The 25,450-nt window shown below is 43.9% G+C and overlaps 2 protein-coding genes across 3 annotated transcripts in view; one reads left to right on the forward strand and one right to left on the reverse strand.

Annotated features, from left to right (window-relative positions):
• Positions 1-774: 774 nt before the first annotated feature.
• Positions 775-17,733, reverse strand: LOC136640902 (zinc finger protein 397-like). Its single transcript, XM_066616303.1, has 4 exons — positions 17,646-17,733; positions 15,636-16,532; positions 14,757-14,883; positions 775-2,798 (listed from the first exon to the last, which is right to left on the reverse strand). Exons 2-4 carry the CDS (start codon positions 16,326-16,328, stop codon positions 1,870-1,872), a joined length of 1,749 nt encoding a protein of 582 aa, XP_066472400.1. The 5' UTR covers positions 16,329-16,532; positions 17,646-17,733; the 3' UTR covers positions 775-1,869.
• A 266-nt stretch (positions 17,734-17,999) lies between these two features.
• VARS1 (valyl-tRNA synthetase 1) overlaps positions 18,000-25,450 on the forward strand; it is a 28,958-nt gene continuing 21,507 nt past the window's right edge. Inside the window, exons 1-5 of one of the 2 annotated variants that reach the window (XM_066614652.1) lie at positions 18,000-18,117; positions 20,072-20,173; positions 22,448-22,820; positions 23,230-23,373; positions 24,618-24,768. In XM_066614652.1, coding sequence (XP_066470749.1) covers positions 22,467-22,820; positions 23,230-23,373; positions 24,618-24,768 — 649 coding nt within the window. In that variant the 5' untranslated portion in view covers positions 18,000-18,117; positions 20,072-20,173; positions 22,448-22,466. The remainder of the gene's footprint in view (positions 18,118-20,071; positions 20,174-22,447; positions 22,821-23,229; positions 23,374-24,617; positions 24,769-25,450) is intronic. The other variant, XM_066614653.1, reaches the window with a different exon arrangement.

Below are 25,450 nucleotides of genomic sequence, written 5' to 3' on the forward strand. Positions count from 1 at the left end.
AGAGAGTCTGGTCCAACAAGAAGCTGACGGAACATACCAAGATCCAGGTCTACAGAGCTTGCGTCTTGAGTACACTTCTGTACTGTAGCGAGTCATGGACTCTTCGCACACAACAGGAGAAGAAGCTGAACGCTTTCCACATGCGCTGCCTTTGACGCATCCTCACTATCACCAGGCAGGATAAAGTTCCAAACAACATAGTCCTGGAACAAGCTGGAATCCCCAGCATGTATAAAGTGCTGAAATAGAGACGCCTGTGTTGGCTTTGTCATGTCGTGAGAATGGGTGATGGTCGGATCCCAAAGGATCTCCTCTATGGAGAACTTGTGCAGGAAAAGCGCCCTACGGGTAGACCACAGCTGCGATACAAGGACATCTGCAACAGGGATCTGAAAGCCTTAGGAATGAACCTCAACAGATGGGAAACCTTGGCCTCTGAGCGTTCTGCTTGGAGGCAGGCTGTGCAGCATGGCCTTTCCCAGTTTGAAGAGACACTTGGCCAACAGACTGAGGCAAAGAGGCAAAGTAGGAAGGCCCATAGCCAGGGAGCCAGACCAGGGACACACTACATTTGCTCCCAGTGTGGAAGGGATTGTCGCTCCCAAATCGGCCTTTTCAGCCACACTAGACACTGTGCCAGAACCACCATTCAGGGCACGATACCATAGTCTTTCGAGACGGAAGGTTGCCAACAGGAACACATAACATAAAACATCATGCAACTTCTAGGTAGAGAGAGTCTTGTGTAATTGTACAATGTCATAAAACATTCCATTTAAAATAGTGCAGAACTAGGCTAGGAGAATGCCTTCAGGGTCTTTGTTAAGGGAAAGGAGAAATAACCTGGATGGTAAAAAAGAAAACAGTGACTTGCCACTGTAAAGACAAGACAGGAGAAGAAACCTGTGAGCTGCTATTTTGTGAGAGAGAAATTTGCTTTTCTTAAGTGATACTGCACTTTAGTAATCAGAGTGCACTTAAATTTTTTTCCTAGTGTACCTTTTGAGGTATCCTCCTGATTTTTCCTTACCAACCCCTCCTCCTTTTACCTTTAAGCTACTGTGACAGCACCTACAAGGCTGTTAATACCTGTTAGTTAATTTTATGGGTGGTAGATTTAAGCCAAACAAATAAGGAACAATACAAAACTTGCATAATGACCATATTTAATTTATTGCCACATTCTACACACATGGCTACTAACTAAAAATTCTTTCTTAAAATAGAGAGAGAGAGAGAGCTCTTAGGCTTGGTCAGGTCTAGTAGCCAAGACTGAGAGCTCCCTTTTCAGAGATGGCATTCCTCTGATTATTTAAATGCTGACGACATTTGTGCAGGGATAGTCGCTTCAGCTGCCTCATAAGCTTGTCCAGGGTTGTTGTCCTTGATGGTGATGGATGAAATGAACCTGTCATATGAGGCTATTATTTAGTTCCTCCTTAATAAAGAGGTTTCTGAAAAGTGTGAACGTAAGTAATGTGAAAAGGTCAGCTGTAATAAACTTATTCCACATACTTTCTGGTACAGTCACAACTGTCATTCCTTATATATTCCTTGGTGCATCAAAGACCACCAAAAGTGGGCTAAGTATGAGTGCCTTACGGTTTTATTGCCTCAGTCCCCTCCACCAGTGATAGTCCAGTGGTTTAAAAGGATGAATCTCTTAAGGGAGCTCCCTGGCATGGTTGGCCACTTGTGACAGAAGCAGCAAAGGTTTGTGGCATACTTGGACAGGTACAAACAGGACCTGCAGGTGTAAGAACTTGCCAGACTACCTGAAAACCACAATGGGTCCTGGATATGTACTGTGGAGTGTATATATAAGATATTAATGCTGTAGATGTTACTTGAGGCACTCCTTGCTATATGCTAAGGTTTGGGCTCCAGCCCTTCCTGCATGCTAATGGTCTCCTTGCCCGTATGAGTTTTCTCATGACTAACAAGCTGGGAGTGCTGAGTAAAGCCTTTCCCACAGCCTAAGCATGTGTAAGATTTTTCTCCCGTATGGATCCTCTTGTGCTTAATGAGGAGCGAGCTGCGTGTAAAGCTTTTCCCACAGTCCAAGCACTTATAGGGTCTTTCTCCAGTGTGGCATCGTGCATGCGCAGTGAGGGCTGAAAGCTGTTTAAAGCTCTTCTCACAGTCTGAGCATTTAAACGGTCTTTCGCCAGTGTGAGTCCTTTCATGCGCTGTAAGAATTGACCTCTGATTAAAGCTCTTCCCACAGTTTGAGCATTTATAAGGTTTCTCTCCTGTATGGGTTCGCATGTGTACAGTGAGTGCTGACCTCTGGTTGAAGCTCTTCCCACAGTCTAAGCACTTATGGGGCTTCTCGCCAGTGTAAACTCTCTTGTGCAAAATGAGATGCAACTGATGCTTAAAGCTGTCCCCGCACTTGGAGCATTCATAGAGTCTCCCACCTGTGTGAACTGTTTTGTGTGCAACAAGATTAGAACGATGACTGAAACATTTTTCACAGACGGGACATTCATAGGGTCTCTCTCCCGTATGTGTCCTTTTGTGTACAGTAAGAGTTGATCTCTGGTTGACGCTTTTCCTACAGAAAGAGCACGTATGCTGTTTCTCTCCTGTCTGAATCTTTTCATGCACTAGCAGGTCAAACTGAAGGAATCTGGATCCTGCCGTATTCAGGCAGGTTTCCTGCTGGCTCTCGGAGATTTCTTTCCGATTAGGACTGTGATGAACATTTTGTCCTTTTCTCAGCAACTTTTCACATGGTTCCATTCCTCTGAAATGTTCTGGCTGGTTTTGCTCCATGGCAGGCTTCCTCTCCTCTCCTAGGTTCAGGAGAGAAACCTTAACGTGATTTTTCACCTCAGCACGACAATGAAAGAGAATAAATGGCAACATGACTTTCAAAGAGGAGATCATGCCCACACAGCTATTCCTTTGACTCCAAGTAATGTAATCAGAATAATCCCTCCCCTCCTTCTGACAGGCAGTGAGTCAACCTGCTTATTGCTTTTTATGAATTTCAGTGGTTAATTTTTGTCTGACCCTCCTCATTTTTATCTCCTATTTCCCTACCGTGGTGAACCAATCACCTCTGGGAGGCCCACAGGCAAGAGAAGAAGGTGGCAGAAGCCCTTCCGTGCTGTTGCTCCCATAAAATTCTGGTATTTTTCCTGCTTTGTGTCACTTTCTAGATTGCAAATTCATCAGGGCAGGATCCTGTCTTCCACTCGGCATAAAGACTTCATGCATGTTGATGGCACTATAGCAGAGATTCCCAACGTGTTTCCACTTGCGTACCTCTTGGCAGCCCATTTCCACAAATTGTACCCCTCGTATTAGCAAAATGCTGATAATTAATATAGCTGCTATTTCAAATTTATGTTTTCAACTATTGATCTTATCTGATAATACATGAATTGATGACCAAAAACTAGCAGTTGTTGGGGCTTCCACAATCACCTAGCTGCCTTCTTTCTGCCTTGCCAGCCCCATAAGATATTCTAATACAGACCTGCCTTTTCCCACCATTATTAAGTTCTTTTTCAAGTACCCCCAAAGGTCCTGGCATGTACCCCAGGTTGGGAACCACTGCACTATAGAAATACTGAAACCCTAACCAGAAATAAAGCAGATGAAAAACGCCCATACAGAAAAACCCCACTATTATAAATGTGCACAAGAAAATTGCCCATACCAACAATTGCTCACACCAAAAAATGCTCAAGTGGAAAAATACGCACATACAGTAATTTTCATGTAATGGTGAAGAGGTATGCACAATTTCAAGTATAATTGATATTTATAATTGTAGATAACCATTTCCCATTTATGAGAATGCTGTTCACAATCACAATGCAAATTACCCATATTTTATATTATTGATACCTTATGATCAAAATATTTCATATTCATATGCAAAAACTTGCACTGTGATTTTATCAAGTATAATTAAGTAATAATTTTTCTATATTTATTCATCACTATACAAAAGAGACCTGTGTATGACAAGGGTTTTATTTCTCTTGAGTGTAAATATTTTAAGGGAAGATACAGGAAATAAAAGTGAACAGTTTATCAACAAACTTTATTTGTTGGTTGAAGGAAAAACCAACAAATTTATTGTATTGTTGAAGGAAAAACAACAAAAATATCAAAAAATATTATTACATATCCCATCCCCATTAGTTCCAGGATGCCACAATTCTATGTAATCACAATAGCACGTGCTTCAACCAGGTCCTTTACATCTTAACTACAAGGGTTGATTTTTTTTTTTTAAGGGGAGGGAAAATAGGCAAGATTTTTTTTTTCAGAGATTAAATTCTAAACAATTAAAAAAAAAATTAAATAGTTTAAGTTTATTTAATTTACAATTTGTCAACCTTTTAAATGTTGGTATGAAGTAATTTTTAATGTAAAGACAAAGATATTTTAAATTATGTATAGACTGTCCAGTATACACAGCTTTTAAACAACTATACGGCTTAAAATTCTTCAAATATTTATTAATTTCACTATTAAAAATTAAAACAATAACATTTAAACTATTACTTTAACAAAACAGTTTAAAATAAGTGGATGCTGTAACTCAATTTCCCTTTAAGGGTATGCCTCACTTAACAAAGGGAGTATGTTCTCCAATCCCTGTTATGTGATTAGGTCATTAAAAAACATTCAACCCAATCTAGTGCCTTTGTTGTGTAAACAGACACTCCCTGCCAGAAACTCACTGGCTGCACAGACTACTGGAGACAGGTTGTCCCTTCTTTGCATTAAGAGCCTCTTCCTTGTGTAAACAGAAACTCTGCTGCAGGCTATGGGAGGCCTGACTGTCTCATTAAGAGCCTCTTTGTTGTGTTTTGACCACCATCAGTTATGCCATCTGTCATTAAGGGACGACTGTTAAGCAACACAAGCCTGTGCTTGTATTTTAAAAAATCTATTGTGGTACACCCAGTGACCATGGCAAAGGACTACCTAATCCTAATTGTAAAAACAATTGTACAATTGTTAAATTGTAATTTAACAAAAACTTTTACCCATAATGAGAGGAGCCCCACAGAGAGCAGAAACAAATGAACTAAAACAACTGGCAACAAATGTCCACAATCGCCATCCCGCACATGAAGAGAGACACACAAGCACATACCCATGCAAGCCAAGTGAGAACGCAGCCACGCATGAAATCAAATTGCCTAAATAAGGGCACAAGCCTCACCAGGTCTACTCAGAAGTAAGTTCTATTTTGTTCAATGGGGCTTACTCTCAGGAAAGTGTGGTTAGGATTGCAGCCTAAAAGTATCTTAACAAATCTCTTCTTGGTGATTTTCTCACTGGAAAACATGGCAATACATAGTTTCCTGTAATAGATGTAATTTTAGAAAAAAGATGTAAATATATAACATAACTATAGCAGAAAGAATAATATTTTATTATTTCCAGATCATGAAAAACCAATTATGTTAATACCTGGTAATTATTCATTTTTAATTCTTACGTTTCAACTCCATTTTATTCATGCTTATTTAAATATATATTATTTAACTATACCAGTGTTTCTCAAATGGTGGGTTGGGACCCACCATTTAACAACCATAACCATTTAACAACCATTTAACATTTAACCATAACCATTTAACCAATAACAATGAAACGGCCTTTTCAGCCACACTAGACGCTGTTCCAGAACCACCTTTCAGAGCGCGATACCATAGTCTTTCGAGAATGAAGGTTGCCAACAACATGGGTTGGGACCCACTAGGTGGGTCGTGAGCCAGTTTCAGGTGGGTCCCCATTCATTTCAAAATTTTATTTTTAATAAATTAGACTTGGTGCTGCCCTGGTATGTGACTGCATTTGGGAAAATGTTACAGACCTGTACTTTTAACAAGCGACTATGTATATCCTTTTAACAATGATAGTAAATGGGTAAGTGTAGGTAGGATTGCAGACTAGGATGGTTAAAAATTTTCCTGCTTGAAGATATCATTTTGGTCATGACATCACTTCTGTTGTGTCCTGATAGATTCTCATTCTAAAAAGTGGGTGCCGGTGCTAAAAGTTTGAGAACCACTGAACTATACAATTTATGCTTTTACAGCAATTATTTAAAATGAAAAGCTATTATTTTGCTGTTTTTATATCTCAAAAATCTGCCAGCTGTTGAAAATGAATGTGGAATGAATGGGGAACCAGGATTAAATGGGGGTCAGACGTTAAATAATCAAGCTAATAAACAGTAATTCAGATACAATTCTTTATTGCAAATTAGTCAATCTCCTTAAATAGTTAAGTTCATCTTCCACCTGCTCCTAATGTTGCACAGAAGTGGCAACCATGTCATGTAGTGTCTCATATTTATGCATTTTCACCACCAGGCAACCTGCCTGTGCATTAGCCAACATTAATTTGTGACAAGTCAGGTCCCTCTGCAGTCCATCAAACAGAAACCACATGCTGGGCTGACTTCAGTGGGATAGGGAATTAACAGTCCAATCCTGAGCTGCCCAGGGCGCCCAGGCTTGGCGGCAGCGAGGAGGCACCTCAGGAGATGGGGACTTTCATCCCCTTCCCCCAAGTAAGGTAAGCATCCCCGCAATGGGGCTACTCACTTTACTGCCGACGGTAAGGTAAAGGCACTCGTGTAGGGCATGCAGCCTTTCCTCCCTCATCCCTCCCCCAGGCACACTTCCAGCCCACCCCTCTCCCCGCAACACACCTCCCTGTCACGTCTTCTGCCCACCCTATCTGCCCCTGCCGGTCTCCCCCCTCCTGTCCCTGCTCCCGACCTGCCTACCGTTTCGAGGCTCGGCAGTCCAGAAGACCGCTGAGCCGCGGAAGCTGGGTAACTGCCCCGTGCTAGACCAGCACCGGCTGCCGAGCACTGTTGCAAATGTATCGTAAGGCGCCCCATTGTTTGTGCTATGGAAAAAAAATAAACCATTATATCTCATCTAATGTACATTTAGAACAAAAAATCAATAACAATAGTTGTAATTAAAAGGAAAGGTACTCATTGCAACGTTTTAGCTGGTAGTAGCTAACCATCTAGAAAGGATACTGTTTGCTCCAAAAGTACTTAGCTGCTAGTCATGAGTGCAAAAGTGCCAGTGCACCACAGTGCCGTGTGCCAATATAAAGAGGTGAGGCGGTGCCCTCAATAAGGTGTAAAAGAGAGCGACTAAGATGATTACGGGGCTGGGGCACCTTCCTTATGAGGAAAGGCTACGGTGTTTGGGCATCTTCAGCCTAGAAAAGAGGCGCCTCAGGGGGGACATGATTGAGACATACAAAATTATGCAGGGAATGGACAGAGTGGATAGGGAGATGCTCTTTACACTCTCACATAACACCAGAACCAGGGGACATCCACTAAAATTGAGTGTTGGGCGGGTTAGGACAGACAAAAGAAAATATTTCTTTACTCATCGTGTGGTTGGTCTGTGGAACTCCTTGCCACAGGATGTGGTGATGGCGTCTGGCCTGGACGCCTTTAAAAGGGGATTGGACAAGTTTCTGGAGGAAAAATCCTTTACGGGTTACAAGCCATGATGTGCATGTACAACCTCCTGATTTTAGAAATGGGCTATGTCAGAATGCCAGATGCAAGGGAGGGCACCAGAATGAGATATCTTATTATCTGGTTTACTCCCTGGGGCATTTGATGGGCCGCTGTGAGATACAGGAAGCTGGACTAGATGGGCCTATGGCTTGATCCAGTGGGGCTATTCTTATGTTCTTATCAAGGAAAAGACATTACTATGCCCCAAAGCACAAATTTAATATGCATAATTTGTTGGTTGTTTAACAAAAGTTTTTAAACATATACCGTGTTTCCCTGAAGATAAGACACTGTCTTATATTTTTTTTGGCTCAAAAAAACACACTAGGTCTTATTTTCGGGGTAGGTCTTATTTTTTTTTAAAATTATTAACAGTATTTATATACCGCTTTTCAACTAAAAGTTCACAAAGCGGTTTACAGAGAAAAATCAAATAAATGTACAACAATCCACAGTCATTCATGTACAACAGTCTACATTTATTCATGTACAAAAATATACCGTACATTTATTCAAATACAGTCATGTCATCTTCTTCTGGAACATCATCATAACTCTCCAAATCCTGAATTCTGGCCTGATTTTCTTGTAACTCCATTTCCTTTAGAACCATTGGCCCCAATCTTTCATGTCTAGCAATAGAGCTCTCCTTAAATGAACACTTCTTGTCCAAGTAGCCTGCTTGTAGTGCTTTGGCAACACAGGTGTCAGTGATTTTATCCCACAAATTCTTCACCCAAGTTACCTCTTGAAGGCCAGGCTTCACAAAGTTTCCACGCTGATTTCTCTCCATTCTATTTTCAATGAAATCATTGATTTCCATGTGCAAATGATCCTTGAATGGCTTGTTTATTGCAATATCAAGACTCTGAAGATAGGCAGTCATTCCTGCAGGAATCATTATTTGATCTATTCTTCTCTCTTCAAGGAAGTTCTTCTTGTCTTTAGCGCGGTGAGTGCTGGCTGAATCCCAGGCTAGCAGACCTCTTTGGCCACCTCGCAAAATAAGTGGCAGCATTAAATTGACCAACTTCCTTATAACTGCTTGTGTGCACCATGCTTTTTGGTTTCAAGAACATAAATGCCTGAAACACATTCAATCTTATCTTTTGTTCCCTTAGTGATGATTAGAGGTGTGACTTTCTTTCCAACCAGACAAATTGCCAAAATACAGGTCACGTGTGCACTTTCGTAACCAGTGGAGGGAATGTAGACTGACGAGGCACCCCTCTGATTTATTGTCATTTGAGATCCTTGGCCCATAAACACTGCAGTTTCATCCATAGCAATCACGTTGGAGAGTTGGTATTTAGAAAAGTTGATGCCATCAACAAACGGCACATTGAATGCAAGTGCACGTTTAATAACTTCAGCATCTTCCAGCTTGAACAGTGTTGTCGGTCTTCTAAGAGACAGTTCATATAGCTCAGGGGTGTCCAAACTTTATGGCAGGAGGACCATATCATCTCTCTGACACGGTGTTGGGGGCCAGGGAAAAATAGAATTAATTTACATTTCAAATTTGAATAAATTTACATAAATGAATATATTAGAGATGGAACTTATATGAATGAATGAAGGTCTTGCAATAGCTCAAAGCCTATAAAAGTCCTTGCACAAAGCAAGGCCGACCTTTCCTTTGCTGCTGCTGCTGTATCACAGACGTGAAACAGCAAACAGTGGAGGAAGCCCTCGTCCCACAGCTCACATGAGATGTCAAACAGCCGCCTTCAAGCTGAGTGCAGTAGCGTCAGGCCAACATGGGCTCCAGCAAGTCTCCAGAGGGCCAGAGGCTCATTGGAGACTGGGGGTTCCCCGCGGGCCGGATTGGCAGTCCTCAAGGGCCGCAAGTGGCCCCAGGGCTGGGGTTTGGGCACCCCTGATATAGCTGAAGGAAGTTATCCAGCCAATGTTGTGATGCTGTGAATTCTTCTGGGGATATACTGGTATCTAACTTTGGTGCCATTGCAAGGGCAAATGCTTGAATATCAGCCCTGCGCACAACCAAAGCCTTTGCTCTCCTGTCAGCAATCCATTCACAAGTAATGTCTTCCAAATCTGGAAACAATGTTTGCCGACCTGATCCACACTTGTGCTTCTTAGCATTTCCCATGTCCACCTGTTGACTGAGGTTACTATAATCTGCTCACCATTTTCGGACCAATCAGAGATCCAACATCTCCTTGCAGTAACCTGTAAGATTCTTGCCGCACAAGTCCTCTACGACTCTTTTCTTGTACTCGATGGAATAGCTCTTTCTTTTTGCACTCATCTTGTCTGGGGGTCAAAATATTGTTCTGTTTAAATCTACCATTAAATACAGTACCATACCATAATACGGTACCAGAAATCCATAATACTGTGATGGGTCAGCAAGTGGTTAATTCCCAATGGTATTTCCACCAGTGCTGGAAAAATTGGATAGGATTGGGCCCCCAGTTCAAGGTAGGAAAGGCTGGGATTCTCTCATCATGTAAAAGGAACAGAGGAGCACTTTAAGAGCTGCCCTCCTTTCTCCTCCAACCCCCCCTTGCAGGTAAATGTGGATAGCTTTGCAGTCTAAGAGAACCCAATCCTTGGCATGTCTACCCCACACTGCAGTTTCACCATGAAACATCCTTTATTTTTTCCCCATCCACCCCCCTTTTTGGGGATGACAGAATGCTGTCATGAGAGACACCCAACCCTACGCATGTCTACTCAGAAGTCCCATTATAGTCTATGGGGCTTGCTCCCAGGAAAGCATGCACAAGATTGAAGCCTCCAATCCTAGGCATGCCTACTCACATGCAAGTCCCATTATAGTCACTGGGGCTTCCTCCCTGGAAGGTGTAGAGAGGGTGTCCCTTAAACACCCAGGAGGATGCCTGCCTGCCTGCCTACTCAGAAGTCAGTCCCTTTATAGTTAATGGGACTTACTCCCTGGAAGGTGTGGAGAGGGTGTCCCTTAAGCGCCCTGGAAGATCCCTGCCTGCCTGCCTACTCAGAAGTGAGTCCCTTTATAGTTAATGGGACTTACTCCCTGAAACGTGTGGAGAGCCTCAGAGCTGGGTAGGCAGGGTTGCCTCATAAGAACATAAGAACAGCCCCACTGGATCAGGCCATAGGCCCATCTAGTCCAGCTTCCTGTATCTCACAGCGGCCCCACCAAATGCCCCAAGGAGCACACCAGATAACAAAAGACCTCATCCTGGTGCCCTCCCTTGCATCTGGCATTCTGACATAACCCATTTCTAAAATCAGGAGGTTGCGCATACACATCATGGCTTGTACCCTGTAATGGATTTTTCCTCCAGAAACTTGTCCAATCCCCTTTTAACGGTGTCTAGGCTAGACGCCAGCACCACATCCTGTGGCAAGGAGTTCCACAGACCGACCACACGCTGAGAAAAATATTTTCTTTTGTCTGTCCTAACCCACCCAACACTCAATTTTAGTGGATGTCCCCTGGTTCTGGTATTATGTGAGAGTGTAAAGAGCATCTCTCTATCCACTCTGTCCATCCCCTGCATAATTTTGTATGTCTCAATCATGTCCCCCCTCAGGTGTCTCTTTTCTAGGCTGAAGAGACCCAAATGCCGTAGCCTTTCCTCATAAGGAAGGTGCCCCAGCCCAGTAATCATCTTAGTCGCTCTCTTTTGCACCTTTTCCATTTCCACTATGTCTTTTTTGAGATGCGGTGACCAGAACTGGACACAATACTCCAGGTGTGGCCTTACCATAGATTTGTACAACGGCATTATAATACTAGCCGTTTTGTTCTCAATACCCTTCCTAATGATCCCAAGCATAGAATTGGCCTTCTTCACTGCCGCCGCACATTGGGTCGACACTTTCATTGACCTGTCCACCACCACCCCAAGATCTCTCTCCTGATCTGTCACAGACAGCTCAGAACCCATCAGCCCATATCTAAAGTTTTGATTTTTTGCCCCAATGTGCATGACTTTACACTTACTGACATTGAAGTGCATCTGCCATTTTGCTGCCCATTCTGCCAGTCTGGAGAGATCCTTCTGGAGCTCCTCACAATCACTTCTGGTCTTTACCACTCGGAAAAGTTTGGTGTCGTCTGCAAACTTAGCCACTTCACTGCTCAACCCTGTCTCCAGGTCATTTATGAAGAGGTTGAAAAGCACTGGTCCCAGGACAGATCCTTGGGGCACACAGCTTTTCACCTCTCTCCATTGTGAAAATTGCCCATTGACACCCACTCTCTGCTTCCTGGCCTCCAACCAGTTCTCAATCCATGAGAGGACCTGTCCTCTAATTCCCTGACTGTGGAGTTTTTTCAGTAGCCTTTGGTGAGGGACCGTGTCAAACGCCTTCTGAAAGTCCAGATATATAATGTCCACGGGTTCTCCCACATCCACATGCCTGTTGACCTTTTCAAAGAATTCTATAAGGTTCGTGAGGCAAGACTTACCCTTACAGAAGCCATGCTGACTCTCCCTCAGCAAGGCCTGTTCATCTATGTGTTTTGAGATCCTATCTTTGATGAGGCATTCCACCATCTTACCCGGTATGGATGTTAGGCTGACCGGCCTATAGTTTCCTGGGTCCCCCCTCTTTCCCTTTTTAAAAATAGGCGTGACATTTGCTATCCTCCAATCTTCTGGCACCGTGGCCGTTTTGAGGGACAAGTTGCATATCTTAGTCAAGAGATCTGCAACTTCATTCTTCAATTCCTTAATAACTCTTGGGTGGATGCCATCAGGGCCCGGTGACTTATTGATCTTTAATTTATCAATGAGGTCTGAAACATCTTCTCTTTTAACCTCTATCTGACTTAACTCCTCGGTCAGGAGGGGCCTCCTGACCGAGGGGCCTCCTTGGTTCGGGCAGCAGTATCTGCCCGAGGCCTTCTGCAGTGAAGACAGATGCAAAGAACTCATTTAATTTCTCTGCCATCTCTAAGTCTCCTTTTATCTCCCCTTTCCCTCCCTCACCATCCAGAGGGCCAACCGCTTCTCTGGCGGGTTTCCTGCTTCTAACATATTTGAAGAAGCTTTTATTATTCCCCTTAATGTTGCTGGCCATGCATTCCTCATAGTCTCGCTTGGCCTCCCGTATCACCTTCTTACATTTCTTTTGCCACAGTTTATGTTCCTTTTTATTCTCCTCATTAGGGCAAGACTTCCATTTACGGAAGGAAGCTTCCTTGCCCTTCACAGCCTCTCTAACTTGGCTGGTTAGCCATGCGGGCACCCTCCTGGATTTAGCGGAACCCTTCTTTCTTTGCGGTATACACCTCTGCTGGGCCTCTATTACTGTTGTTTTAAGCAGCCTCCATGCACTCTGGACTCTTTTTACCCTCCCTTTCAACCTCCTTCTAACCAGCCTCCTCATTTGAGGGAAGTCTGCCCGTCAGAAGTCAAGGGTTTTTGTTAGAGATTTGCCTGGTATTCTTCCCCCAACGTGCATGTCAAAACGGATCGCAGCATGATCACTGTTCCCCAATGGCTCAGTAACGTTTACATCTCTAACCAGGTCCTGCACAATATTAAATCCAGAGTCACCTGTCCTCTGGTGGGCTCCGTGACTAGCTACTCTAAGCCACAGTCATTTAGCACGTCAAGAAATCCGGTTTCCTTATTGTGACCAGAACACAAATTGACCCAGTCAATATGAGGATAATTGAAGTCCCCCATGATTACAACCCTGTCCCTCCTTGTCACCTCCCTGATCTGTTTCCTCATTTCAAGGTCCCCATCCGATTTCTGGTCTGGAGGACGATAGCACGCCCCCAGTACTACATCGCTGCACAAGCCTCGTAATTTAACCCACAGAGATTCTACGGTGGAGTCGGACCCACCTTCAATCTCTACTTTGCTGGATTCTATCCCTTCCTTAACATAAATGGCCACCCCACCTCCAACACGCCCCTGCCTGTCCCTCCTGTAGAGTTTATAGCCTCGCTTGCTGCTTCCTGCCTCAGCTCCTCCTCAGCATCCTCTGCCCAAGGCGGCATAGCAGGCGCATTCTAGGTGGCACAAGGGAGTGCAGCTGCCCCGCCTGAGGACCCCTCCCACCCCCATCCTGGCCCTGATCACAGCTAGGTCTTATTTTTGGGATAGGTCTTATTTTCAGGGAAACAAGATAGGTGTTTGCTTCCAAACAGAAAACAAAACAGATCACATCGTGTATACACACCTAGGCTGAAGTGGCCTTTACGTTCATAATTCAATACTTCCTCATTATAAGCTTCTTTTGTATCTATTTTGCACATCTTCAGGTAAAACATAATTTGACCTAATAACACTCTTCAACTCTTTTCAGTCTGTATCTTAGTGATAATATTGCATTAACCATGCCAACACTCATTCAAATATGTACATTCTAAACATATTTAAAAATTTCACATTTATACTTTTAAACGTTGAATTGATTCAACTTTCAATTTATTATTATTAATTATTATTATTATTATTAGCAACAGTATTTATATACCGCTTTTCAATGGAAAGTTCCCCAAAGAGGTTTTAGAGAAACATCAAATAATTAATGGCTCCCTGTCCCAAAAGGACTCACAATCTAAAAGAATGCAAAAGAACACCAGCAGACAGCCACTAGGAAAGACAGTGCTGGGGTGAAGAGGGCCAGTTACTCTCCCCCCGCTAAATAAAAGAACACCCACTTAAAAAGTGCCTCTTACCCAGTTAGCAGGGGTTACACCATACCTTCTCTACTGTTCCAATCTTCCATCTGACTTTCTCAGATTCAGACACATTTGTTTGACATGTGCTGATTGTACCACCAAGTGACAACCAATTATTTATTATAATTTCTTTTAAAAACATATACTGGTAAATCATTTATGTCAATAAGAATACTGTACCAAGAATAACTTCACTTCTAGAATGCCCATAATTTAGAATTTATAACTTTATAATATTCTGAATACAAGAATTTTTCTGTGTGTGTATTTTTCCGTGTGGGCATTTTTCGGTGTGAGCAATTTTCCATATGTGCATTTACGACAGTGGAGTTTTTTCAGTGCGCAATTTTCATGTGCACTTTTTCATGTGCGTTTTTTTTCTCATAAAACCACTGAAAACATTGCAGATTTTGCACAGTGAAGGCTAGTGCCTCATCATACAAACTGTGGGGATTACAGAACAGCTTTTAAGTTTGATATAGCAGCACCTAAAGAGTTTTCAAACTGAAGTGTAGCCCAGGAGATTGAGAACATCACCAATTAGGCACAAGCAATCCTTACCCAGTGAGCCCGCATTGCAGTTGCCCTCCTGTTTGATCTCCCTGAAGAGTGGCTTCGGGCAGGTGTCTGATGCAGCCCTCTCTGCCTCTGGACAACATATGGTTGTTGCTGCAAGGGGTACTGGTACCTAAAACAATAAAGATCCTATTCAGGTCACAAGGAAAGTACTGTCCCTAAGGCCTTGATTCTGCTACTCACTCCCATCCCTCTTCCCCCATTTTGGTTAATGAATTTGAAGAGACAGAAACTGACCAGAGTGTAAAATTCAGCAGTGGAATTATCTTTTAGGGGAAAATTTCCCTAGTAATTACCTTAGGAAAATTATGAAACCATTGCCTTGAACATCACAAAATCAGTTTATGCAGCATAAAATGCTTTATCTTCACATACATTCAGTACTCCTAACAAGATGTCTGTAAACTAGGCCAGTAGTATCTCTTATATTGCAGAGGTGGGGCTGTCCAAGGAGTTTATGGCTGAGTTAAAATTTAAAGTGGGGAGCTTGTTGACCTATTATAACTCACGTTCCTCATCACCACATTATCCCAAGGTTGAACAGGTACCTATCAGATATACCATACCTTTGCTACTGTTCCAATCTTCCATTTGACTTTCTCAGATTCAGACACATTTGTTTGACATCTGCTGACTGTACAACCAAGTGACAATGTTCAGGTGTGAAAACAACCACCACACATCATATCAACTGATTGAATCTCACATAGAATATTTTTCAGTGGTAGGTGTTTGCACATTCCACGGTAAGTCATCATGTGTTGAGCTGTCAAGTGTAAAAGAATGCGTAAATCAGCCCTATGACAAATAGGCCGTTTGCTCCACATCCTCACACAGCTTTGGAACAACCCACAGCAAACTCACCTGGGCTTGCTCCTGCCTCTGCTGGAAGTCCTCTGCCAGGGCCACTGCCTGGGAACAAGTCTGTGGCCCACCTTCCCTAACCCACTTCTGGACACCTTGGGGCAGAATAGTCAGAAACTGCTCCAGAACCACCAGCTCCAGGATCTGTTCTTTGGTGCGCTCTTCTGGTTTCAGCCACTGATGACAAAGCTGCCACAGCTGCCTGCAAGCCTCATGTGGTCCGTCAGCTTGCTGGTAGCAGAACTGCCTGAACTGTTGGCATGCTAAATCCAAGATGGCACTGCTGTCTTCATCCAAGTTCTCCTTCACTCTCTGGCAGCATGCCTCAGCTTCGTCTGATGATTGACTATCCATTTGCTGGGCTTCTCTGCTGGGGCCTGGCAGGAACTCGACCAACCCCTCAGCTCCAGGCTGTTGGCTGGGGACAGTGGTTCCCTTGAAGCCGGATAGAAAGGCTTTCGAATCCTCAACTGCCATGGGCTGTGGCCTTTGTGGGTTTTGCCACTCCACCCTGTTCAAATACTTCTGCAACTGGGCTTCCCAGGAATGCTGCAGCTGCTTCAGAGGTTCCTCTTTAACCTCTTCCAAGATGTCTCTTTCTCCCAAGTCCCCATTAATTTCTGCACAGACACCACAAAGTCTGTTTTCTGCTCCACCCCTTTGTTCAGGGCTTACAAGCTCTGGCTCCTTCATTTTGAATCCCTTCTCAAGCACCGTTTGGAACAAGGTAGCTCTCCCTGATGCACCTTTTTCCTCAGCTGCCACTTAAAACTGGGGACAGCTGAACTGAGCTGGTTCTACTACTTAGCTGTACAGAGGTGATGAGATGCTGTGTGGATTTCACAAACTTATCATCAGTCCAGAGGAGATGCAATATTCTTCTGTGGGGAGAGGAGCCTGAGAAAGAGAGAGACAGATAATTGTCAAAAATTAGAGAGATGTTTTAGGCCTGTGAGCTGCATGCTAAACTCTTTCTATAGCCTCAAGGGACAGTTCTTGTTCCTTTTCCAAACTTCCACTTTGCCCTCCTCCAAAAGATGTACCCGCTCTAAAACTACTCATAATAACGAGTGCACCTCTCTGGCTTTTGCTTTTTACCTTCCCTTATTACATTCTCTCCTTAACAAGTGTCTTCCTCCTTTTCTGACCCCAGACGCTACAGCTGCCTCTTCCTCTTATGCCAAGATCCCAAGAAGGAGGATAATGAGCTTGTACTGCCTAGAGACCTGCCACCCCATAAGTGTTTGGACATTGAAAGGACATAATCTCAAGAAGAGAGCAGGAAATGCTGAAGGTGAGAACAGATAAGAACAGTTGCACCCCTCCTCTGCTCCTTCTTCTGTGGAGGCTCTCTGTGCTGGCAGTATCGCAGCCCCTGTTCCTCTCCTGTGGAGGCTTCTCCTGCTGGCACCATCAGGGCCCCTGTTCCTTCTCCTGTGGAGGCTCCATGTGCTGGTGGCGTCGTGGCCCCCATTCTTTCTCCTGTAGAGGCTTCCTGTGCTGCTGTCACCATGCCCCTGTCCCTTTTCCTGTGGGGGTTCCCTGTGCTGGCGGTGTCACAGCCCCCGTTCCTTCTCCTGTGGAAGCTCCCTTTGGCACCTCTAGCACCTCCTCCTTGGGGGGGGGGGTGCTACCTTGCATGGAAGTGACTACCTGGCACGGTGCTTCCCCCCCCCCAGAACCCAGGGCAGGTGCCCCCTCAAGCTCCACCCTAAGTACACCTCTGGCCAGGCACCACATACACCTGTTGGCTGGCACAGAAAAGACAGCATGCAAGAGGGCACCAGGCTGCAGAGGACAAGCCTGCCCACACACCCTTCCTCTGCCCTGGGCTGCCAGGCACCCAGTTCCTCTGAATGAGGCTCCAGTCAGTGTGCTCCTCTCCCCAGGAGGGTCCCCACCCCACTCCCCTGGTCCCACTGGGGGACTCCCCACCGTCTCCCATCTGCAGACAACCCTGCAGGTCACAGCCAGGCTTGCAAACCTGCTGTTTCCCTCAGGGGCTCTTACTCTCGAGGAGACACGCAGAGCATCGCACCAGCACAGGGGCAAGAGGAGGTCCCCCCATGCAACAGGAAACCAGGTTGCACACCTCGACTTTTTCTGTTCTCAAAGCTGCACACGGGAGTAGTACTCTAGACTTTCCTATCTCTATGGCTGCCAGCCACAAAGAGGCAGTCACTGGAGGTCCTCTCGCGCAGCGCCGCGGTCCCAACGGTCATTCTCAGTCTGCCTTCCAACCCAGAATGGAGCCTATTCATCCGTTATGTGCTCACAACAGCGAGAGTGCAAGGGACGGCACTGAGGTCTAGCCTTCCCGGAAGTTCACACTCTGTGTCACTCTAGACTTTTTTTGTCTAGGTTTCCAAGAGGCCTTCACTGCAGCCAGGAAGGAGGCTGCCGACTCAGGACAAGAGGCCCCTTGCCTGCTTAGGGCTGTCTAAGGAGCTGCCTGAGTGAAAATCCACCTTTGCGACATAAGGTATGATAAACTCTTGTAATATGATGATTTATACCTCACTTTGCTTTTACTTAGTAGCAATCCAGTGGTTTACATTCTCTTAAAATGCATTCAAGTAATGATAAAACAAAAGTGATTCTTTTAAACTTCATTCAAAAGAATAAAATAAAAGTGAAATAAGTCCATAAGCTAACTTTATATCAAGTATCACCCAAAGAAGAGGGGGGATAATCTTCCCAGAATAGGAAAGGCTTTACTTGGCATTTAAGGATCAGGGTGACCAGATGTCATCATAACCACAAAAGAGGACAAGGCACCCCAAAATGTAGGACATCCAAGAAAATTGTTGGACATGACAAAATTAAAGCTTACAGAAAAAAGGAGGAAATTTCAGTTTACAAATTTGTGAAATTTCAGTTCACAAATTCCAGGACACAAGCCTTAAAAAGAGGTGATGTCCTAGAAAAAGAGGACATCTGGTCACACTGCTAAGGGTGGCCAGAGAGTGGACTAGCCCAGGGGTGTCAAACATAAGGCCCAGGGGCCAGATGTAGCCCCTGGAAGCTTTTTATCCGGCCCTCAGGTTCTCAGCTGTGGAGCAGTGCTAAGGTGTTACCACTGAAACAGCAGCCCACATGAAAATTGGGCTTTCCCATATCTTGAAGTATGATCAAGATTTGCGTATTTTCTCTTCTGTCATTTGCAGTTAATGAACTTCTATATGAGAGCAAGGTGCTGATTTCTGGCCATCAGCTGCTTAATGATGTCACTTTCTCCTTAATGACATCATTTCCGGCCCTCAGCAGGTGCCCTGAATGCTAACTTCGGCCCTCTGTATGAAACGAGTTTGACACCACTGGACTAGCCTAATCCATCTGAGGAGGCAATTCCAGACCACATTTTTGTCAATGGTGGGCCAGGGAGCAGAACCAGTGTGGTAAAGGCCAGAGCAGGCATGATTCCAAGAAAGAAAGTGGTCATCGTGGTAACTTGGTCCACATAGTTTAAGGGTCCAATTCTAGAAAAATGTCCAGCGCTGATACAGCCGTGCCAATGGGGTGTGTGTCCTGTGATTGTGGAGGAAGTCACAGAGGTTTCCTCAGGGACCATTTGCTCCTTTACCTCAGGGTCCAATCCTGTCCAACTTTCCAGCACCACTGCAGCCACAATGCATCCCCAAGGTCTCTGTGAGGCTTCTGTGGAGGTTTCTGTGACTCACAGGATACAGTGCATGCCCCATTGGGACAGCTGCACCAGCACTGGAAAATTGGATAGGATTGGGCCCTAAGTCTCTGAAGCTTAAGGCAGTGGTGTACTTGGGGGGGAGCAAGGGGTACAAATATCCCTGGGTACCAGATGGGGGGGTGGCGGTGTGCCACCATCCACTCCCCCTGGCAGCACCCTCCCCATGGCACCTAGTCAGTGTGTTGATATTGGCCCGCCAATCTGAGGGCAGACCCCCCAGAGGCACCGATGACCACCGTCATGATTATCTTAAATATGACATAAAATAATAATGGGAAGGCAGCGATACTTGCAGACTGAAAAGGCAAGGAGGAGAGCTCTGGGTTTCCAGAGAGCGCAGATGGTCTTCAGTTCTGCACCTTGAAAACGTGCACATGTGTGGGGTGATCAGACGTCCTCTCTTCCCAGGACACATCCTCTTTTTAGCCTTGTGTCTTGGAAAAGAACTTAAATGTCCTCAGCAGGCAGTGCACAGCCTTCTTGGAATGAACAAATTCTATGTAATAAATTCTATGTAATATAGTTTTAAATTTAAAAATAAGTGATCTAGTATTTAAATGCACACGAAATCAATATAGGAGTGCTTTTAGCTTTCATTTTGTCATATCCTACATTTTTTCTTGGAGATCCTACATTTTGGGGGGCCTGGTCCTCTTTTGTGGATGTGACATGTGGTCACCCTGCACATGCAGCATTAAAACCAGTCATGCGCCATCATTCTCTGCTGCAGCTGTCTGATGTTGCAGGCGTTTCTGTGAACGGCTATAGGCGGGGTCCTTTTGCCAAAAGACAGTCACACGTGGGAAGAAATTGCAGCTGGCTGGAGGTGCAGGTAAGAGGATCCTCCCTCCCTTCCTCAGACCCAGGAGTCCTGGCTTTGCCCCCAAACCCATTAAGCCCCCCCTGTTTGCCAGAGTCCCTCTTCAGCACCTCATTTATGCCCCCAAGAACCCAGGAGTACCGACTTCTAGTTCTCCTCTCCCCAAATTCACATCCTGTAGTGTTTCCTAACTGTCATCACGAACCAAATCATTCTGGGTTTTCATTTACCACCCCACTCCGGGATCCACCATACTTCAGTTACTACTGAGGGAAACCAAATTTCCTGGCTCCTGGCCTCACACCCATTGACAAGATCCCTCTTCTTTTCAGAATAATATGTTCGTTGGGTCCCCACCTATCCATTCCCATTTCAGAGAGCCCTGGATCTCACCCACCACCAACCCCTTAATATTGTCACTTTCTCTCTTTCTCCCACAGTTGAGCGATATTCCCATATGTAAGCATTTTCCCTTCTCTGTCTGCTGTATCTCAAGCTGATTTGGGATGATGTTGGATTTGGTTTATAGGTGTAATCTCTGGGTGTTTCCCACAGCATTATGGGGGAATGAAAGTCCCTGTAGGAGAGGAAGAGGAGGCAAATTTGTCTCTGCATTCAAACCTTTGTCCCTAAATTCAGACCAGAGATATGTACAAAGAATTGAGAATTCTTTTATCCTCAAAAGTTTTATCCATTCAGATGTTCAGAATACCCCCATTCTGAATTCTCAGGGTATGTTTGGTACCCATGTAAGTGGGGGAAAGAAGAGATGTATATTTATTAAATAGATATACTGTACTGTAATTATTCAAAAGAAAACTGGGAACATTTTTATGCTTCAAATATTCAGTTCCTTTTCTTGTTTGCTGCCCTTGTTCTTCTCTCCTGCCTTAATGCCTGGGGGAGAGCTGGGTTACCCACAACTGGGAACCAGGACTCCTGCATTCTCTGGGTGGGGAGCACTAGTAATAATAATAATTTAGAGCAAGGAAGGAACTGCTGAAAGTCAGGATTGCTGTCTTTGAAAAGAGAGCATACTTTGGATGTCTGGGGCAGGGAAATGGAGCAGGAAGAGCAAACCTGGTTTTTTCCCCCCCCCTCAAATATAACAACAGATATAGGAATCTGCTTGTGCATGAAAGAGAAATTCTAGAAAGATAGAATGTTGTGGATGTGCAGTTTTATATTTCATTTTTTGACAGACACATCAAAAGTGTACCGGGGGAGAACTGTAGTGAGTCAATGGATTTTTAGTCAGCCTGCCTGTCTAACAACTGGTAAAAGGATTGCTGTATCATAAATCATTGTATCATAAATCATTGTTCCTATGCATCTAGGGTTGAATGGAACTAGGAGTTTTTAAAAGGCAGGGGTTTCTATACTATATAGTCCGTATGTCATTGCTGTATGATGTACAGTGGTAAATTCTGAAATTATACATTCTGTGGAGTAAGTGGATTGAGGGAAACAGAACCTGGGGTTGTTGACTGAAACTGATTGGCTATCAGTTTAGGTCAGAAAAAATGTTTCTTCATAGAATGCATGATTAACTTATAGCAGTGTTTCTCAGATTGTAGGTGGGTCGCAAGCCAATTTCAGGTTGTCCCCATTTATTTCAAAATTTTATTTTTAATATAAAACTTCATGCTATCCTGGTGTGTGGCTGCATTTGGGGAAATATTACAGATCTGTACTTTGAACAGGCTATTATGTATATGCTTTTAACAATGATAGTAAATGGGACTTACTCCTGGGTAAGTGTGGATAGGATTGCAGCCTAGGATTGTTAAAAATTTTCCTGCTTGATGATGTTACTTCTGTTCATGATATCACCTCTGGTGGGTTCTGACAAATTCCCATTTTAAAAAGAGGGTCCTGGTACTAAAGTTTGAGAGCCACTGAGTTCATAAGTCTTATGGCATTTGCTGTTGTGAGACGTGACTTGGACCCCTGGCTCATTTGTATTTTGAAGGAGTGTCAGACAGATTAATGGTTATTGGACATCATAGAATCTTCATGTCCTGTTTGTGGACATCCTGTTTGTGGTTGGCTGCTTGCATGCTGGTGAACCTTTGACACCTTAAAGACTAACTGGTTTATGTGGCACAGAGGCCTGGTTGTCTAAGTGCTTTTAGATATGGTGGCCTTTTCTTCATATCATTACAAAATGTGTATGGCAGCCCAGTCCATGATATGAAACTCAGTGTGTGGAAAATTTATGTGGGGTCCTGTATGATTATACTGTGTGCACAACCTCTCAGTGACTTTATTGTTCTATGTTTTCAGGTCAATCTGTCTCCTCACCATGCCCACCTTGTACCTTTCACCAGATCCCAATAACTTCCAGAACCTCTGTGTGCTTATCGCAGCCCGTTATGGCCATCAAAAGCCCAAAGTGGTTGAGCTACCACCTGACACTGAGTTGGGGAACCCTTCCTTCTCCTTAGCCAAACTCCCAGCTTTGGAAACCCAAGCAGGTGTCTACGTGTCTGGCCCAGCAGCGGTTTCTTACCTCCTGTCTTCAGATGTTATGCGAGGGCAAAGCCCAGAAGCAGGTGCCTTGATAAGGCAATGGATCAGTTATGCTGAGTTGGAAATTGCCCCAGCAGCCTGTGCAGTGGCCTTTTCAGCGTTGGGAGTCTGCAAACAAAGTAAACAGGTAAGAAACAAGATATATGGGTTGTGCTGCTGTACTGTACTGTAGCAGGTGTGTAGCACAAAGTTTAAGAGTGTGAGATGTGAACCAGGAAGACCTGGTTCAAATCTAACCTCAGACACAAACCTAAGAGGGATTATTCTGGGATCCAGCCATCTAGTGATTAGGAAGGTCAAACTTGGATCCAGGTTCAAACCTCTGCTCATCTGTGAGGCTCACTTGGCTAATCACCGTCAGCCTAACCAACCTCACAGGGTTGTGTTGTGTATAATATGGGGAGAGCATGGATAAATACATGTATGCTGCTTTAACACCTTGGAAAAGGGCAGATTTAAAACAAGTGATAAAATATTGATTGGTTACACCAAAGGGTTCTGATGTGATTCCTATTGACCTCTCTCCTCATGCTCAGGTGACGGATCGTGCTGTGGCAGAGCTCCAGAAGCTCCTTGGGGTATTGCAGAATCATCTGAAGCTGCGGACATACTTGGTTGGAGAGACTGTGACTTTGGCTGATGTGACAGTAGCCTGTTCTCTGCTGCTGCCATACAAATATGTGAGTGAAAATTGGAGCATTAAGTATTTTACATGTTGTAGAATCATAGAGTTTAGCAGGGACCAACAAGGTCAACTAGTCCAACCCCCTCCCCGCTAAAGCAGGATATCCTCCTTGAGCATCTCTTAAGAATTTCTTAATATAGCCTATAAGTATCTGGTATACATTATATCGGTGCAGTAACAATTCCAAATTTGATTATATCTTTAAGGGATTCATGTACAGTATACCTCATGTATAGTGTAAATTTTTTTTCTGCACCCCCAAGATAATTTTAGAAAACCTCAGATAATTCTGAGGTTACAGAATTTAATATATTCAAATATGTAGTCAAAAGATGGTGGTAATAGCAGACATTTTAGATATGTAAACACGAGCTAATTTTTAAAGCTAGCAATAATGTCAAGCAGTATTCTACATTTGAAAAGGCAAGTATGCCTTAGATCTTTCTACATGTGTTTGGGGTATTCAATTTGAGTTTGAACTTCTGCTCTGATCTAGGAAAATCGAACATGTGTGTGGATGAAACTGCAGTGTTCAGCATTTCAAGTCAATTTTCATTTTGAAGGGAAACATTGCTCTTTCCTAAATTTTGTTTAAGGCTTTAGGTGGTTTTATTTACCCTTGTTTTGCCCTTTTTGAAAGTTGCTTTTGGTATCCAGTTTCTTTAGAAAACCAGCTAATTCTTTTAATAAAATGCCTGCTCATTCCCAGCTCTCTGTCACACTCTTGTGTGACCAAGACATAGAGTCTGGGTGCAGCTATGCAAATAGGAGCAGGTTTGTTTCTTGGTGGCTCCCACTGAGTTTTATGAAGCAAGAATAAATGGACTGCAGGCACCCACAATTTCCAACTTGACCACTGACTCCTATTATGCATGCCCATGTGTTCTATATTGCACCTCCCCTTGAGATGTTTGAGCCCCTTTCTTGCTCCTTCCTGTCATTGCAATGCATATTCTGCTCATAACAGCTGGTTTCTTAAAATTGCGAGCATTCCAGTTGTTTTGATTGCCTTTCAGTAGCTACTAATAGAAAACGGGAGGACTTCATAAAGGAACATCAGCAACATTCCTTGAAATGTTACTCTGAATATTTTAGCCCTTTTAGAGTCATATTTTATGAACCAGCGGCTCTCAAATTCTACTTTCCTCATCTTCCCAATTGCATTGGAGTCTCTTCTAACTTTAATGTCCTCAGTCCTATTTATTAACCTTCGCTCCTCTCTCCCAATGTTTCTTCTAGGTTCTGGATCAAGCTCTCCGCACTTCTTACACCAATGTGACCCGTTGGTTTGAGACTTGTATTAACCAGCCAGAATTCCAAGCCGTTCTGGGACCGGTGAAGCTGTGTGACCAGGCACCTGGAGTGGGTGGCCCAAAACTGGAGTCCAAAGGTAAATTGCTCACCCTGTCATACACCCGACCCCCCCAACCCCAAGAATGAGCTGGGAACAAAGAACTTTGGAAGGGAATAAGACTGAAACACTTACAATGCAACCCTAGGCATGTCTATTCACAAGTAAGTCCCATTATGTTCAGCTGGGCTTATTTCCAGGAAAGAGCACATAGGATTGCAGCCTTAGCCAATTAAAAACAAAGAAACAAATGGCAAGGTAAAATGCTTGCATAACTGTACCAAATTATAGGAAATTGTTTATACAATTGATGATATAAATAAAATTGCCCTTGTATGTTTTGCGTTAGAGATCTGTTTTTCCAGAAAAACTCATATCATCCTTTGTATATTAAATATCATTAAACATTATTCTGACAAAGACTGTATTTTAAAATATTAATTTTTAAAGATGCTGCGTACAAAAGTTATGGGTGACAAATATCACCTTGGAAGAGAGATTCCCTTTCTTTCACCTGTGTAAGAGGAATGTCTCTTCTAAGAGAGTGCCAAAAGCAACCCATGTATATTTTTAGATGATGTGCTCATTTACAGTGGTCCCACGTTATCTGCAGGAGTTCAGTTCCAGGAATCCCCATGGATGCCAAAACTTGCAGATAATCAAATACGTAGGTCTTGGCACCTTTAGTCCTCTGGGGGTGACAGGAACTGTTCTCCTGTCA

This window comes from Tiliqua scincoides, chromosome 2, assembly GCF_035046505.1.
Source record: "Tiliqua scincoides isolate rTilSci1 chromosome 2, rTilSci1.hap2, whole genome shotgun sequence".
Classification (NCBI taxonomy): domain Eukaryota; kingdom Metazoa; phylum Chordata; class Lepidosauria; order Squamata; family Scincidae; genus Tiliqua; species Tiliqua scincoides.